Raw genomic sequence first — 14994 nt, forward strand, 5'->3', positions numbered from 1 at the left:
CACTTTTGTTTTTTAAACTGATTGCTGTCGAAAGTATTTATCGCGGGGGCACCTGGCTGGCTCAGTCGGTAGAGCGTGTGACTCTTGATCTTGGGGTCATGAGTTTGAACCCCACGTTGGGGGTGGAGCCTACTTAAAAAAATGAAATATTTTTTAAAAGAAGTACTTATTGCAAAGTAACAAAAAGGTTCTAATCGGTAGTAGCTTTACACCAAGCATCATAGCAAACCTGTTCAGACCACTTGTGTTTTACCTCAGGAAGGTTAAGCCATGTCATGTCACTGAACCTACAGTTCCCCAGCATTCCCACCCACCCTGCCAGTTGTGGCCCAGTGGCACCTTGCATCCTGCAGGCCACAGCACAGCTACCTGGCACACCCGGGATCTGGCAGGGGCACAGAGTGCTCCCCAACTCTCAGGTCTGAGCACACTTCCCTTTGTCACCGAGTACTCTGTGTGTACCTGACGGGGAGGGGACTCACACTGTTTCTGGAAAGAGTTGGCACAGAGGCGTGCCCACCTACTAGAGAAACCACACATGTGCCTGCCCTCCCTAGAAGCTGGAGGTGTAAGAAATCTGCTGCTCAGCTTGTTTTGCTGCAGTCATTACTAATACTTCTGAAAACAGTGGGCGCCATCTGAAAGCAGATAGGATCCTGAGACCGTACGGCCCAGGTGTGTGACCGCGCTGGCCACAGCCCTCCCCGATTTCCCTGCCCTCGCCCTCGCAGGCAAGAGAAGGTAAAGCTGCGGAAAGGTTGGTCTTGTAACATTGTCTGCTCCGTTCAAGTGGGTGAACCTAGATGAGAACTGAGATTGGTAAACTGCTCGTTAGAGAGGACGGAACTGGTTTCAGTGAATCAGAACTTCAGAATGAATTGCACACATTGATAATTACCAGCATTACTGAGTAAGCACCATGGTTTCCCTGCTTGCAGGTTTCGAGCCCTGCAAGGGAGACTGGGTGGAGGCAGAGTACTGGATCCGGCCAGGCACATGGATCAGCGAGGCCATCTCCGTGAAGCCGCTGAGGTACAAGCGCGTGGACAGGGTAGGTGTTGGCCCTCGCTTGCCCTCATCTTCCTGCGTTTCCACAGCCCAGGCTTCTCCTGGGTGCGTTGGGAAGTCAAGCTAAGTAAGGCTCAGTCTTGGCCAAAAAGCCCCCGTTTCCCTGCCGAGAGCACTGGTTTCCGCGGGGACGTAATTGGAGGTCGCCTGGCTCACTCATCCCGTGAAACTCTGAGCTCTGTAGTTGACACAGCATGTGAAAGTGTGACCGCTGGGACTGAGTGGGGTGGGTGCGGGACTGGCGCCTGCCCGTGACAGCGGGTGTGCTTGGCCACTGGACGCTGGGGCTGAGGGTGCTGCCTGACACGCTCCCACCGTGCTGCCTCGGCCTTGGCTCCGGGGTCCTTCCACGTTCATGAAATCATCATGGCTTTGCTTCTCTGAGACCAGCCCCCCCACCCCTGCCAGAGGTTGGACTTGGTCTACAGTGGGGTCCAGGGAAGGTGTTGCCCCTCGGTTCAACAAGTGTTTCTGGTCTTGGAGGGAGGCCCCCGGCACGCACACGTCTGAACAGCTGTCTGCTGCTGTGCTCACAGGTCTGCATTTCCAGCCTCTGTGGGAAAAACGGGGTGATAGACGACAGCGTCTTTTTCACCTTGGACTCTCTGAAACTTGCTGAAGGATATGTGCCTCGAAGACATGACATGGTCAGTGCCGTGGTGGTGGAGAGCAGCCAGTCATGCTACGTCTGGAGAGCCCTGTGCATGACCCCAGTGAAAAGACGGTAATGGGGAAATGGCTTTCTTCTCTGGGAAGGGAGAGGCCCAATATAAGTGTATTTTAAGAGTTGCTTGAATAACCTCAGGTCATAGCCTGTCCAAATCCTGAAGTGGGTAGTTAAAGGGAGAGTATCTTCTGGAAGGTTTTCAGCGGTCTCTGTGTCTGATTGAAGTTCGAGTTAATGGTTCCTTCTTAACTCTTAGTCTTATTGGCAGTGTTCACATTCTGGTGGGTTCTTAAATCTTTTGTTCGTCTTTCACAGGTTGGCGTTTTTTTTTTTTAAAGTGTTGAACATAGTAGGTTCTTAGAATTGTTGAATTTCTTTCATTCTATGGCCCCAGTAACCTCCCACCTTGTCCACGTGTGTGTATGACACACAGTGGGGCCTCCCCTGAGCTCCCAGTGTAAATGGCAGCCCTGCCCTGCCTCCTGCCCTGTCCTCTGGCCGCTTTCTCTCCTTAGCACTTAACCTCCAGTGAGCTTGCTCTACGTGTCCCTTAGTGATTCTGTTTATCCTCTCTTAGAGTATAAACTTAGAATGCAGGTTTTATGCCGGAAGGAATTTGTGTCCTGTGTCCTGCTCTGCGCTGAGCACCTGCCTCTGTCCGGGCACCTCGGGAGTGGGGCACATGTGGGGACTGTGAGGAGCAGCACCGCGGGAGTGCCACTGGGTCACGGATGGCACGTGGCACTCAGGAGGATGGACCGCCTGGCTCAAGGCTGTGGAGATGTGTGGGGTGGGGAGACTCCGCCATGTGGGAACCTTGCCCCACCCTATCTAGCAGTCACTGTCACCCTTGGCCGCTCAGTGCCCCCCCCCCGTTCCCCTGCCCCACCGGACCCTGCTTCCCGCTGGAGAATGGCTCAGGCCCACCTGCGGGGCAGTGAAGCCAGACGCATTGCCCTCACCTCCTCTCACAGCCCAAGAAGGCCTGGGAGGCACAGGAGTTCTAGTGTCAGCTCCCTCTGATGGACCCGGTGGTGCGAGCATGAGACAGGCAGGACTCGCTGCCTGGGGTCGGTGCCACGAGAAGAGAGCGGTTCCCGCCCGCATCTGAGTTGGGCTCTCGGGCCTCCTGCTCGCTCTGTCCTGCTCCCACCAGGCAGCAGCCCAAAGCCCTGGGGCAGGAGTGGGCAACTGGTCACTTGGAGCCACCGCCCAATTTAAGGAAACACCCATATCGTGAAAACAGGCGCTTCCCTGGCTCTTCGTTTAAGCTCAGAAATGCTTGAAAACAACACTGCATTGAACTAGGCTCCTGATTGCCCTGGGCACAGGAGGGTTGTAGGATGGTGACCGGTCCGGCCCACGACTGATCGTCGACAGAAAGCAGTTGCCATCTTAGGCCTCAGGGTCAAGTATATTCATTGCAGTGACTTACGGTTTGTCTCTTCTTCTAGATTCTTATTGCCCAATCTGGGTTTTTTTTAAACATTTACTTTTTAACATGCCCTGTGGCTTACCGATTTGCTCTGTTTTGGAGGGGAGTGGTGGCTCACAGTGGGTGTGGACTAGCATCGTTGAGTGGGCAGGGGCACCACCAGTGGGCTCCCCGGCTGTGGGTGGTCAGTTTCTGGGGAGTCTCCTCAAGTGACCCCCAGGCTGCAGTGGACTCAGATGTAGGTCTGGGGGTGCTCATTCTCCTTGGGGAGGGTCCCTCTAATCCCAGACGGATCGCGTGAGGCTTCTCCCTTGAGCGTTGACCTCCTCAAATAGTCATCTTCATAGGCAAGGGAAGTGTCCCCCCTTCGTTGATGACGCTGGTCAGAGCGGGGGGTCAGCAGGTGAGCGGTGGATGAAGGGAATTTGCTGGATCCCAGGGAACTCACAGCCAGTGGGCAGTCAGTGCCCGTTTCCCGAGTTTGTAACAGACGAATGTCCCGCCCTTCACAAGCTCAACAAATGCCCTCTGTGTGCCCAGCTCTGTTCTAGCCCCAGGAGTACTGCCTTGGACAGAGAAGACCTGTGTTTCTGCCCTGGGAGAGTTGGGAGAGTTTAGGTGCTGTCACCCCACTCAGGTTTCCTGTGCCCAGAGAAGAGGCTGCTGGGGGCAGCACGGGGCATCAAGGCTCTGTGTGTGTGGGTTCCCTCCGTGAGCTGGACCCCATTCCACAGCGCTGGCCCCGTGTGGGCTCCCCACTCACACCCACAGTCTGCCTGCCCAGTTGAATGTCCAAAAGACAGTCCCAGTTGATGAGCGCAAAGGCCGAGCTTTGCTCTCCGGATGCAGCTCCTCCTGCTGTCTTCCCCATCCCAGTTCCCTGGGTGCTGGGGAGAAGGGGGAATGGTGCTTCAGGACGCCTGCCACAGTGATGCTGTTCTATGGGTGCTCTCTGCAGGGACTCCTCTGCCTTTGAAGAGACTGCCGAGGAGTTCTGTGGAACACTTTTACTGAAGAACAAAGGTGACATCGAAGTCACGAGGTTGACAAATTTTGGAACGTTAAAAGAAGGAGAAAGTAAAAATATGGTGATCTGGATAGAGTAAGTTTAGCGCTCAAATAAAATTACGTTTAACGGGTTTTAAATTGTGATTTAAGAATTTCTGTAGAATAGGGGCGCTTGGGTGGCTCATTTGGTTAAGCATCTGACTTCGGCTCAGGTTATGATCTCATGGTTCGTGAGTTCAAGCCCCACGTCGTGCTCTGTGCTGTCAGCGTGGAGCCCATTTCAGATCCGCTGTCTCCCAATCTCTCTGCCCCTCCCCTGCTCCCCCGCCCCCCGACTCATGTGCTGTCTCTCAAAAATAAATATTTAAAAAAATTTTTTTAAAGGATTTCGGTAGAACCAACTTTACTTTGTTCATTTTTTCCTTTATGGAAATCTTTTAGTTTTTCAGCCTAAAATGTTCTTTTTACTTTCAAAGGTATTTACAGTCATCTCTCATCCATCAGATTGAATTCTGTGTCTTATGGTAGCTGATTATTTTAGCTTCAGGATCTTATCTGTATTCATGGCTCATTTTCTTTTTCCAGGAATAAAGGAGACATTCCTCAAAACTTAGTCAGCTGTAAACTGGCTGGCTGGGATAAAGCTAAACAATTCAGATTTGAAATGCTGGATAAAGGCCAGACATGCCCGGCAGGGTCTCTTGTTCCTATTCCTGAGAAGAAGAATTTTTCAGATAAATATATTACGTTTCTAGACAGCCACCAAAAAAACAAAACCTCTCAGGCATCAGAGAGCAGTTTGGTGAACAACGGAGACATCTCTCCAGGTAGACGTTTCCCCTGTTACCGTGTTTGGCCGGCTGGGGCTTGGCTGCCTGTGTCCCCTGCTGGGCCCGCGTGACAGTGAAGCTGCTCTTGGGGGGGCCAGGGGCCTGAGTGGCCAGAGCACTCCAGCCGGTGCAACGGATTATACTGCGAGCTTTTTGGTTCTGGGCTCTTCTCTGATGTTTTGTGGCTGAGGAGAAGAGCAGAAATAGCTCGACAGATCCCACAAGTGCTTCAGACGTGCTGGTTCCCGTGAATGGTTCTGAACTCGGGAAAGGCTGCCCGCTGTCCGCTGCTGTCTGGTGCTTTGGCTGTGTGCGTGCCTGTCTGTGGGTGAGCGTTCGTTTCCGCGAGCACCTGCTGTCAGGAGCAGCCTACCCCTTGATCTAATTTTGGTTTAAATTCCATCTCCCAGATGACTGTACCTGTAAAGGAGAAAACGGAGACAAAGAAAAGGCAATACCAAGGAAGCAGGCGACGGAGCTGGAACCCGGAGGGCTCATCCCTCCAGGTGGAAAAACCCTCATCGTGATTATATGTGATGCAAAGTATGTGGCTGGAGGGTTGGGAGGGAGTTTACTTTGGGAACATTTGTACATTCGTCTCTGTAGATTTCTTGTGTGATACTTCTAGGTTGGAGGTTATAGAATATTCCTAACTATTTTGATGAGACAAAACCTTGAGAAAAATCAGTGGGGAGAAAATGGCTTTAGTGAGTTCACCGACCCGAGGAGTTGCTCCCCAAGCCTGACCCGCTGCCCCCACCCCATTCACCCGGCTTCTGACCCTCGGTCCTGTTGTGCACTCTCAGCCTCTGCTCCTCCCCTCCCCTCACACTCCTGCTCCCTCGGCTGAGGCCTTCTTGCCCTCCACCTCCACCTCCACCTGGGCAGCTGGCCCCGATGCAGGCTCCTGGGGCAGGGGGCTGAGGCCTCCCTCCCTGTGCAGGCTGCATGCAGCAGGCAGGCGAGCCTGAGGGTCCTTCTCCTCCTCTGCCTCCTTTCCCTAATCCTGAGCTCCCCAACCCTGCCTGCTTGCTCCCCACCGCCCGCTGGTCCCACCAGCTGGGCATCTGGGCTGCAGGCCTCTTCCTTTCTCAGTAGTCCTCTACGTTGCTAATTCTAAATCTTTTCTAAAATGGAACTCTGGGAGCACCTGGGTGGGTCAGTGAGTTAAGCGTCCAACGCTTGATCTAAGCTCAGGTCACAATCCCAGGATCGTGAGATCAAGCCCCGCATAGGGCTCTGCGCCAACGGCCTGGAGCCTGCTTGGGATTCTCTCTCTCCCTGTCTCTCTGCCCTTCCCCACTGTGCGTGTGCAGTCTCTCTTAAAATAAATAAATCATCATCGTCGTCATTAAAATGTGACTCTGATTAAACCGCCACCTTGCTTCAAACCCATGGATGACTGACCATTCACACAGATTGCCCTTCAGTCAGCGGTATGTGGTGCCACCACTTTAAGGGATCCCTTTAATGTGACGATGAGGGACCTGTGAAAAGGGAGTAGGTGAGCACAATGTGTGGAGCGTCCAGTAGAACCTGAATTACAGCAGCAGGAGGAAATTGGGCAGAAAGCAGAGTGAAAACAAGATTGCTGGTAACATTGTACGTGTTCTGATTAAAACTTGACGACACTGTCTTTCCTGTTGTTCTCAAGTTTGAGAATTACAGCTTATGTGGCTGATTTGATCATAGGAAAACGATATGTTCCTTTCTTCTGAAAGTTCCTTTTTTCCTTTGAGAAGAATTAGTAAAAACTAGGGGTGACCATGGTTTCGTAGCCCGTGTCACACACGCGCACGAAGGGAAACTCCGTCAGGCCCGCTTGTCTCCTGAGCACAACCCTGATGCGTTTTGTCTTCTCAAGGAGCCCAGGCCGCTGCAGGGAGCTCCTCCTGCTCTGCTTCTCCAGCTTCACGATCGGGCGGTTCCTGGAGGTGAACGTGGTCAGCGGGGAGGAGTCTCTAATAGCCGTCCGAGAACCGTTTTCCTGGAAGAAGTCTAAAACTTCTCCCACGTTAACATCCACAAAAACTACAGTTGTTGTGACCACACAGAAGAGGTACCGTGAGCAGAAAAGGCCTCAGGATCCACAGTGCGCTCGTGGGGTGTGAGAGACGCGTGTGGCTGCTGTGTTGTTGGAGAGAGGCGGTGGGGGGGGGGGGGGGAGGGGGGCACTGTGGCGGGCGCCTCTTTCAGTCGCCTTACTTGGGGGAGGGGTGTGTTTCCGCGATGCTCTTCAAGTTTTGCCTGCGGAATGGCTCTACAGTGTGAGGACAGAGTAGTAGGCTGTGCCCCCCTCTGCCCCCAACTCCACCCCGGCTGCTCCCCACCCCCCCAGCTTCCTCTGTTCCCAGCAGCCCAGCCTGGCTGCTGAGACATCCCGCATCCCACACGGGCACCCAGAGGCACCCGTCAGCAAGGGGGCCACAAGGTGTGGCTGGTGGGCGACCGCCCAGGCAGGGACTGGGGGAGACGCTTCCAGAAAGTGCTACGGGACAGCGTGCTCCGTCTGCTGCTGCTGGACCCAGAAATCTCCACAAAGCAGATTGTTTTGAAGTTTGGTGCCAGGAAATCGGACTGGGATGTGAGGACGATTCCCGACTCTGCTCAGTGATGTGAAGACTCCCCCCCCCACCCCCCACCTGCTGTAGGAACTGACAGGTTTAACCTCGGTCCTGCCCAGAGTTCCTGGAGTAACGGGTATTTCCCTTCTAATATTAGAAAACCCTGAATTTCAGGTCACATTTTTGCCCAGTAACAATTTAAGGTAAGGTGTTAAGGATGTTGCTAATTTGCAGACTAAAGAAAAAAACTATTAGAGTAGTATGTGGTTGGCTTTGGGGTTCTATCATTATTTGAATCCAGCACTGCCACCAAGGTGCTGTGTGACCTTGGGCTCGTTTCTTAGCCTTTCTGAACCTCAGTCTCATTCATAAAACGATAGTCTCTCCCTCACTTGGTTACAAAGATTAAATGAGGTGAGATATGTAAAAGACATAGTTTCCAACATGGAGTGATCAGTAGCGATCAGTAAGGAGTAAGAACCATTGGTCGTGGAAAGGACATGTTCTGGGGATGGAACGTGGAACACGAGAGCAGTTACCATAGCCTACAGCCTACAGGCAGGAAAACATCCTGAATGATAGGGCCTTAATTATAGGAACATCTAAGAACCCCAGATTGTCACATAGTGGTACGCCAGGCAACTTTCTAGTTATCATTTGGCTTTAACTAGAGGAATGAACTAGACCAACAGTCCCCTGATCAGCTGCTTCCCTGTTTGCTATGTGGGAGTGTCTCTAAACCAGGAGACACTGGTTTCCTGTTGGCAAGGTAGTGACCCAGAGTGTCCTGGTTGGCGTGGGCCTCCTGGAACTCCCAGTACCTGCACCTGCCCACCACCCCACCACGCACGTCCTGCCACCTTTGCTCCCCGCCCAGAATGGCATTGTCTGTGTTTGCTTAGCCAGTCTGTTGAGGGCCTCTTTGTGCCAGGACCTTCTCAGCGGAGTTCCCAACCGTTTTAGGCTGTAAACAGACATGTTTTGTTAACTCAGCGTGCATTTTGAGGCCAAGTCGTGACACTGTTCAGGCCTTTTATCTAAATGTGTGTGTGGTGAGGATCCTGTCCCCTTTATGCTGTCCGTGTGCGTAGTTAATCCTTTGCTGTCACTTACCGAACGCCTCCACTTTTGACGTGTACTTCGCACCGTGCTTTGATGGAGCTCCTGCCACAACCCGTGTCTCAGCTGGGAGGTGGCGGCCCTTTCCGGTGCTGCTGCTGGTGGCTCTGGCGCTTCCAGGGGCCTTTCGGCCACGGAGCTTCTCTCTAAGCAGCCTTCCCGTCCAGAGCCTAGCTACAGGGACGTACAACCGAGGTGACCGTTTGTGGAGTAAGGAGGCAGGGGTACGGGTGTCCCACCCTCTGCGCTCAGGCCTGAGCTGGAAGCAGGACTTGGAATGAGGGAGGAGTGCCCAGTGCCTTTCTTCACTTCACGCAGCTGGACAGCCTGGCATCGAAGATTCACCGGACCTCCCGTGTGACCCTGTCTTCTTTCCAACTGTCCCTTCTTCCAGCTGCTTCCTTCCTGGTCATTCTCTATCAGACTCCCCTATGGCAGCAGTGATGTTCCTCATCCTGGCGGTGGCCGGCTTCGGTGACACCTGCGCACCGCCCTCTCCGGGACGAGCCGAGGCTTGTTTCCCCAGAGAAGCTCCAGGCTGAAACCAGAAAGGCGGGGCCCATCAGAGCAGCCTCTGCCGAACGTGTGGTCCTGCAGCAGTGCGGGGGTGGTTCTGGCGTTGACAGGCTCGAGTGGCAGAAGAGCTAGCTGAGTGGAAGCTTAAGAGTGGCTGTTTTCAGACTCACGGGATCCGAGGGGCCCTTGGGTGCTGCAGCCCCTCTCCTCTTGAGGACAAGAGAGGGCCCAGGGAGAGAAAGGGCCCCAAAGCAGCTGAGTTTGCAGACTACAGATGGACACCAGCAGTCCACGTGTTAGTTTCGGTTACTGAATGACCTTTAGCCTTTCTGAAGTGGACAAGGGCGTCTAGTGAAAAGGGCTGGTGGAAAACGTGTGGGTGATTAAGAATTACTTTTGACTTGGGAATTTTTTTTTTTTAAGGAACTCAAGACGACAACTTCCAAGTTTCCTTCCACAGTATCCAATACCAGATAGACTTAAGAAATGTGTGGAACAAAAAATCGACATTCTGACTTTTCAGCCATTACTCGCAGAGGTAGGGAAAGGGTCTGAGAAAATACTCTTCACTGAGAAAAAACTTGAGTTTTCTGATGGAATCAGGGGGAGCCCTACCCGGGTTCATTTTCTGCCACAGTTGGCTGGGAATTTCCAGTTCATGGGAGACAGGTCCCCCTGCCGCCGACACTAGTTGTGGGGACGCCGGCAGCCCAGCCTGTCTCTGCTTGGCGTGGCTTTCCCTCAGGGTCAGACTCTCAGCAGCTGGGAGGGCGTCACGTGTGGGAAGGCCCTGCAGCCATCGGGACCAGGGCGGGGGGACCAGAGCCGGGACGGCAGGGCCACACAGCTGCCGCCCTTGCCAGGTGCCGTGGTGCTGCCTTGTGCTCAGGCCCATTGGTGGCTCCCGGAGGAAGTCTTGTCCAGCCTGTCCACTGTTAGAGGTGGTGGCTGAAGCCAGACCCGGAGCGGGGCCCCTGCAGGGGAGGGGTGGCACCGAGGAGCCCAGGGACAGGGGACACATGCCTGTGAGCACATGGAAACCAAATCCAGGCAAAAGGAAAGTGTCCCATCTGCTTGGTGGGGAGAGCACTTGCCCGGTGTACAGGAGGGCACTTCCCATGGGGTTCGGGGGTCCACGAGGCTGTGCGGTGTCCAGGTGATGATGGGGAGACCAGACAGCAGCCGGAGGGCGCCCTTATGTGCGCTGAGCACGTGCAGCAGGGGAGGACAGGTGGACGTGGGGCTGTGCGCAGAGGAAAGAAGGTTTAGGGGGAAGCACGGACCTGGGGAGCGGTTGTCTGAACCAGAGCAGATGCCCCTAGGGGTAGTGGGCCCTTCCTTCCCGCGAGGCTCTGGGCCCCCATTGGCCGGGCAGGGGAGGCTCCCGCGGTGCCGTGGCGTGCGTTCGGGAGGCACAGGTCGGAGGGGCCCCCCCTCCCAGACTTGCTAGCCTTCTGGAAGAGGGAGAGAGAGGCCATATATGGTGAGTAGCACATGGAGACACCGGGGCAGGTGGGACAGCCCTGCGTGGCTGGGCCGCTGGCATGGCCGCTTGGAGGGGCCGGTGTTGCAGAGCGTGGATGGAGCGGGCCGCAAACTGGAAGCGGGGAAGCTTGTTAGGAAGGCGTTGTAGTATCCGTAATGAGTTCCGGGTCTGAACTAGGTTCCGTGGCAGCAGGCTGGCCGTAGAAATAGTTGGGGGGAGGGGGCACACCCTGAAGCCAAGTGACTGGACCATCATGAGAGCCTGTGTGTCCCTGACTCCCCTTCACGTGAGCCTGGGCACCGGGAAGGGACCTTCCTCATGAAGGCAGAAGTTCGCAGATGAAAATACACGCGATAACATTGATGGTACCAGTTGTGAAAAGTGCTGTGAGGCTGAAGGTTCCAGACTTGTGTCGCGGGTGTGGTCTGTTTAGTCATGTAACTGCCCGTGAGACGTGCCCTTGGTCAGCGTCCCCGCAGCCCGCGTGAGTGTGGGCACATGCTCCGATGAGCACACGGTGTCACCGCGGTCCAGATGAGGGATGCGTCTGTCCCCCCAGCATTTCTGTGTGCCCCCACCCCATCTCTCTGCTTCACGTGCTCCACTTTCTGTCGCCAGATTTTTGTTTCCTTTTTGGAATTCTAGAAACAGAATCCTAGTATTCTTTTTCTTTGGCCCTTTAACTCGGCGTAGTTATTTTGGTTTGAGATCCGTCTGTGTGGTAGACAGAAGAACGGCTCCCGAAAGATGTCCACGATTCACACTGGCACCTCTGACCTGGGTCACCTCACATGGTCGAGGGGACTCGGCAGGTGGGGGAGATGACCTTGGATTTTCCAGGTGACCCAGTGGAGCCCAGGGGTCCTTGTGGGAGGACACCAGGAGGGTCGGACCCCGGGAGGTGGACGGGCCGGTTGGCCCGTGATGGCGGGGATGTGGCGCTTCTCGGAGAAGAACGGGCAGGAGGACATGCTTCTCCCCGGGGGGCCTCCAGGAGGAAGCGGCCATACCCACACCTGGGATTCAGCGCCGTGAGGTGAGGTCACATCTGTCACAGTTGGTACTGCTGTGTCCCTTTTTCTTAGGGCTGTGTCGTCGCCATGTGAGCGTGTTCCTCAGCTCACCTACTGATGCTACACAGGAGGAGTCCCACACTGCGTGGCTGTGTGTCACAAGACACCTGGCCACGGAGGCTGGTGGGCTGCCTTCCAGCCAGGGGCCGGAAGAAGGGGGCCGCGGGGGCAGTGCCGACCGGGTCAGGGTGTCATTACAGGTGGCCGCACCACACCGTGAATGTGCTCGGTGCGCTAACTTGTCCGCCTGAAAATGGTCCATCTCGTGAGTTTCAGCTGCTTTTTCTGCCTCTGTTGCGAGGATCGTGTGGTTTTCTTTCTTCAGTCTGTTCACGTGGTGAATTCCTTTGATTTTCCAGACGTTAGATCAGCCTTCTGTTCCTCTGATAGCACTCACGTGTGTGCACACGCGTTCATCTGTGTTCACGAGGCACGTTGGTCTGTAGTGTGGTTTTCTTGTGACGCTTTTGTCCTGTGTTGATTCGCGTGTAGTGTGAGCCTCCTGGAATGGGTTGGGGTGTCCCCTCCTCTTTATTTTCCTACGAGTGTGTATGTAGGAGTGGTACTACTCATTCCTTAAATCTCTGACAGAATTTACCAGCAAGGCGATCAGGTCAGTTTTCTTTGTGGGAAGATTTTTTTATTAGGAATTCTATTTCTTTAGTAGTGATAGGGCAAATCAGCTTCTTCCTTGAGTGAGCTTTTGTGGGTTTTTTTTTTTTTAAAGGACTTTGTTACTATTTAAGCTAATTTATTTGCATGAAGTTGTTTATAGTGTAATTTGCACCTCTTTTTTCCTGATCATTCTGGTTAGAAGTTTATAAATTTTTACTAATCTTTTCAGAGAGTCAGCTTTTAATTTTATTGTTTCTATTTTTTTTTCATTGATATCTGCTCTGATTCTTACTATCTTCTTTTCTCTGCTTACTTGGTTTCATTTGTTCTCTTTTATGTTTATTGACATTTGTTTCATAGCTTAAAATATCTATTTTGCTAAGTATTCTTGCACACTTGAAAAGAACATGCTTTGTGCCATTAGTAGTGGGTTATTCTGTAAAAATCAGGGTGTGTTGGTCAGTAGTGTTGTTGAGATCTTCTGTGTCCTAATTGACGTCTGTCTCCTGTCCCACCACTTCTGGAGAGGCAAGTCTCACTCATAGCCGTAGACACGTGTCTGTTTGTCCATGCCAGGCCATCGGTCTTTACTTCCTGTATCGCAGCTCTGTAATTAGGGGCAGAAATATTCATGGTTATCATGTCATCTTCATTGGTTAGCCCCTTTTTCGGCATGAAACGTCTCACTTTATTCCTGGTGTTCTTGGTTCTGGAATCTACTCTGTGTGATACTCGTGTAGCTTATGCAACTTGTTTCTGATCAGTGTTAACATGGTGTTTCTTTTGTCCTACTTTTAACCTGTTTATGATTTTACCTTTTTTTTTTTTTAAGTCTTTTTTAAAAAAAAAATTTTTAATGTTTATTTTCAAGGAAGAGAGAGAGAGTGAGTGGGGGGTGGGGGGGGAGGGGCAGAGAGAGAGACACAGAATCCAAAGCACGCTCCAGGCTCTGAGCTGTCAGCACAGAGCCCGATAATGGGGCTCGAACTCACGAACTGCAAGATCATGACCTGAGCTGAAGTCGGACACCCAACCAACTGAGCCCCCCCAGGTACCCCATTTATGACTTTATCTTTAAAGTGTGTTCCTCGGGGCACCTGGGCTCAGTCGGTTGACCGTCCGACTTCAGCTCAGGTCATGATCTCATTGTTCGTGAGTTTGAGCCCCACGTCGGGCTCTGTGCTGACAGCTCAGAGCCTGGAGCCTGCTTCGGATTCTGTGTCTCCCTCTCTCTCTCTGCCCCTCCCCTGTTCACACTCTGTCTCTCTCTCAAGAATAAATAAATATTTAAAAAATTTTGTCAATAAAATGTGTTTCTCGTAGGAAGCACTCAGTTGGTTCTTGCTCTTTCACCTATTTGACAGTCTCTGCCTTAATCGTGGTGTTTTTACTTTTGCGTTTGTGTGGTTACTAATACGACTTTGTTTAAATCTATCATTTGGCTATTTGTATTTGTTCATTGTTTCCTTTTTTTTTCTTTTTCTGCTTTTATTTTTTAATTCCGTTTATCTCCTCTCTTGGCTGGTAACTTTTCTTTTGCAGCGTGTGTACTGTTGCTTCAGGGTTTCTGACAGCGCTACGCACTAGAACTTTCTGCTGTGATAGACATGTTCTGTATCTGTGTTCTCTGACATGGCAGTCGCTGGCCACAGGTGGCTGTTGAAGCATCTGAAATGTGGCTGCGGCACCAGGGGAATGGAGTCTTCAGTTCTCTTTAACTTTACTTCAGTGTAGCGTTGAGTAGCTGCGTGTGGAAGGTGGTGTCGTGTCGGCGTAGCACAAGCTTGAAGCATCTAGAGGTCTAGTGTGTCCCACATGGTGAGACCCCCATGGCAGCACCTTCCCGGTCTCTTTTCTTGGACATTTTGCTGATGCCATAAATACGGCTTCTACATACGCTCTGAGATTCATGCTGTGTTTTACCATGTTTACTTTACATACATATCGTCCGTTATCTTTTAAAAGCATTTTAAAAGAGAAGTCTTTTCTGACGCCTACCATGTAATTCCCATTCTTGGTCCACTGCTTTGCGTGGACCCAGACCCCCCCATGGGGTCCTTGTTCTGCTAAACAAAGGGAACGTCTTTGGTGCTCATCTGCGAGTGAGCGGTTCTTTCGGCCCTTGTATGTCTGGAAGAGTGTTTCACCTCCATTCTTGAAAGATATTTTTGCTGGGTCTCGAATTCTAGGCTGGAGCTTTGCAGAGGCCGCTCTGCTGTCTTCTGGCTCGCTGCTTTCCTTCTTATCTTTTGTTCTTTTGCATGTAATGTGCACTTTTTTCTAGCAGCTTTTAAGATTTTCTCTTTATCACTAGTTGTAAAAAAAAATAATTTACAACATGCCTTGGTACAGTTTTCTTCCAATTTCTGGGCTTGGGGTTCCTTGAACTTCTTGGATATACGGACTTACAGTTTTCCTCAAATTTGGGTATTTTTTGGCCATTCTGTCTTCAGATAGCCTTTCTGCTGAGCCCCTTCTTCAGATTCCCGTTGCTCCTTGGAGCCGCCCCGCAGCTCAGAGATGCTCTGCTCAGATGTCTTCAGGACTTGCCTCTGCATTTGGGAAGGTTCGTATTGCCAGTCCTCAAGTTCACTAGTCCTTTTTTTTTTTTCT

General features: G+C 52.3%; 1 protein-coding gene across 5 annotated transcripts in view; it reads left to right on the plus strand.

Annotated features, from left to right (window-relative positions):
* Positions 1–14994, plus strand: part of MOV10L1 (Mov10 like RISC complex RNA helicase 1) — a 72263-nt gene that overhangs the window by 17853 nt on the left and 39416 nt on the right. For all 5 annotated transcript variants that reach the window (XM_042948184.1, XM_042948180.1, XM_042948181.1 and 2 more), the window contains exons 4-10: positions 939–1051; positions 1605–1792; positions 4129–4272; positions 4764–5005; positions 5419–5551; positions 6873–7067; positions 9631–9745. In XM_042948184.1, the coding sequence (XP_042804118.1) occupies positions 939–1051; positions 1605–1792; positions 4129–4272; positions 4764–5005; positions 5419–5551; positions 6873–7067; positions 9631–9745 (1130 nt within the window). The remainder of the gene's footprint in view (positions 1–938; positions 1052–1604; positions 1793–4128; positions 4273–4763; positions 5006–5418; positions 5552–6872; positions 7068–9630; positions 9746–14994) is intronic.

Source organism: Panthera leo, chromosome B4, assembly GCF_018350215.1.
Source record: "Panthera leo isolate Ple1 chromosome B4, P.leo_Ple1_pat1.1, whole genome shotgun sequence".
Lineage (NCBI taxonomy): Eukaryota > Metazoa > Chordata > Mammalia > Carnivora > Felidae > Panthera > Panthera leo.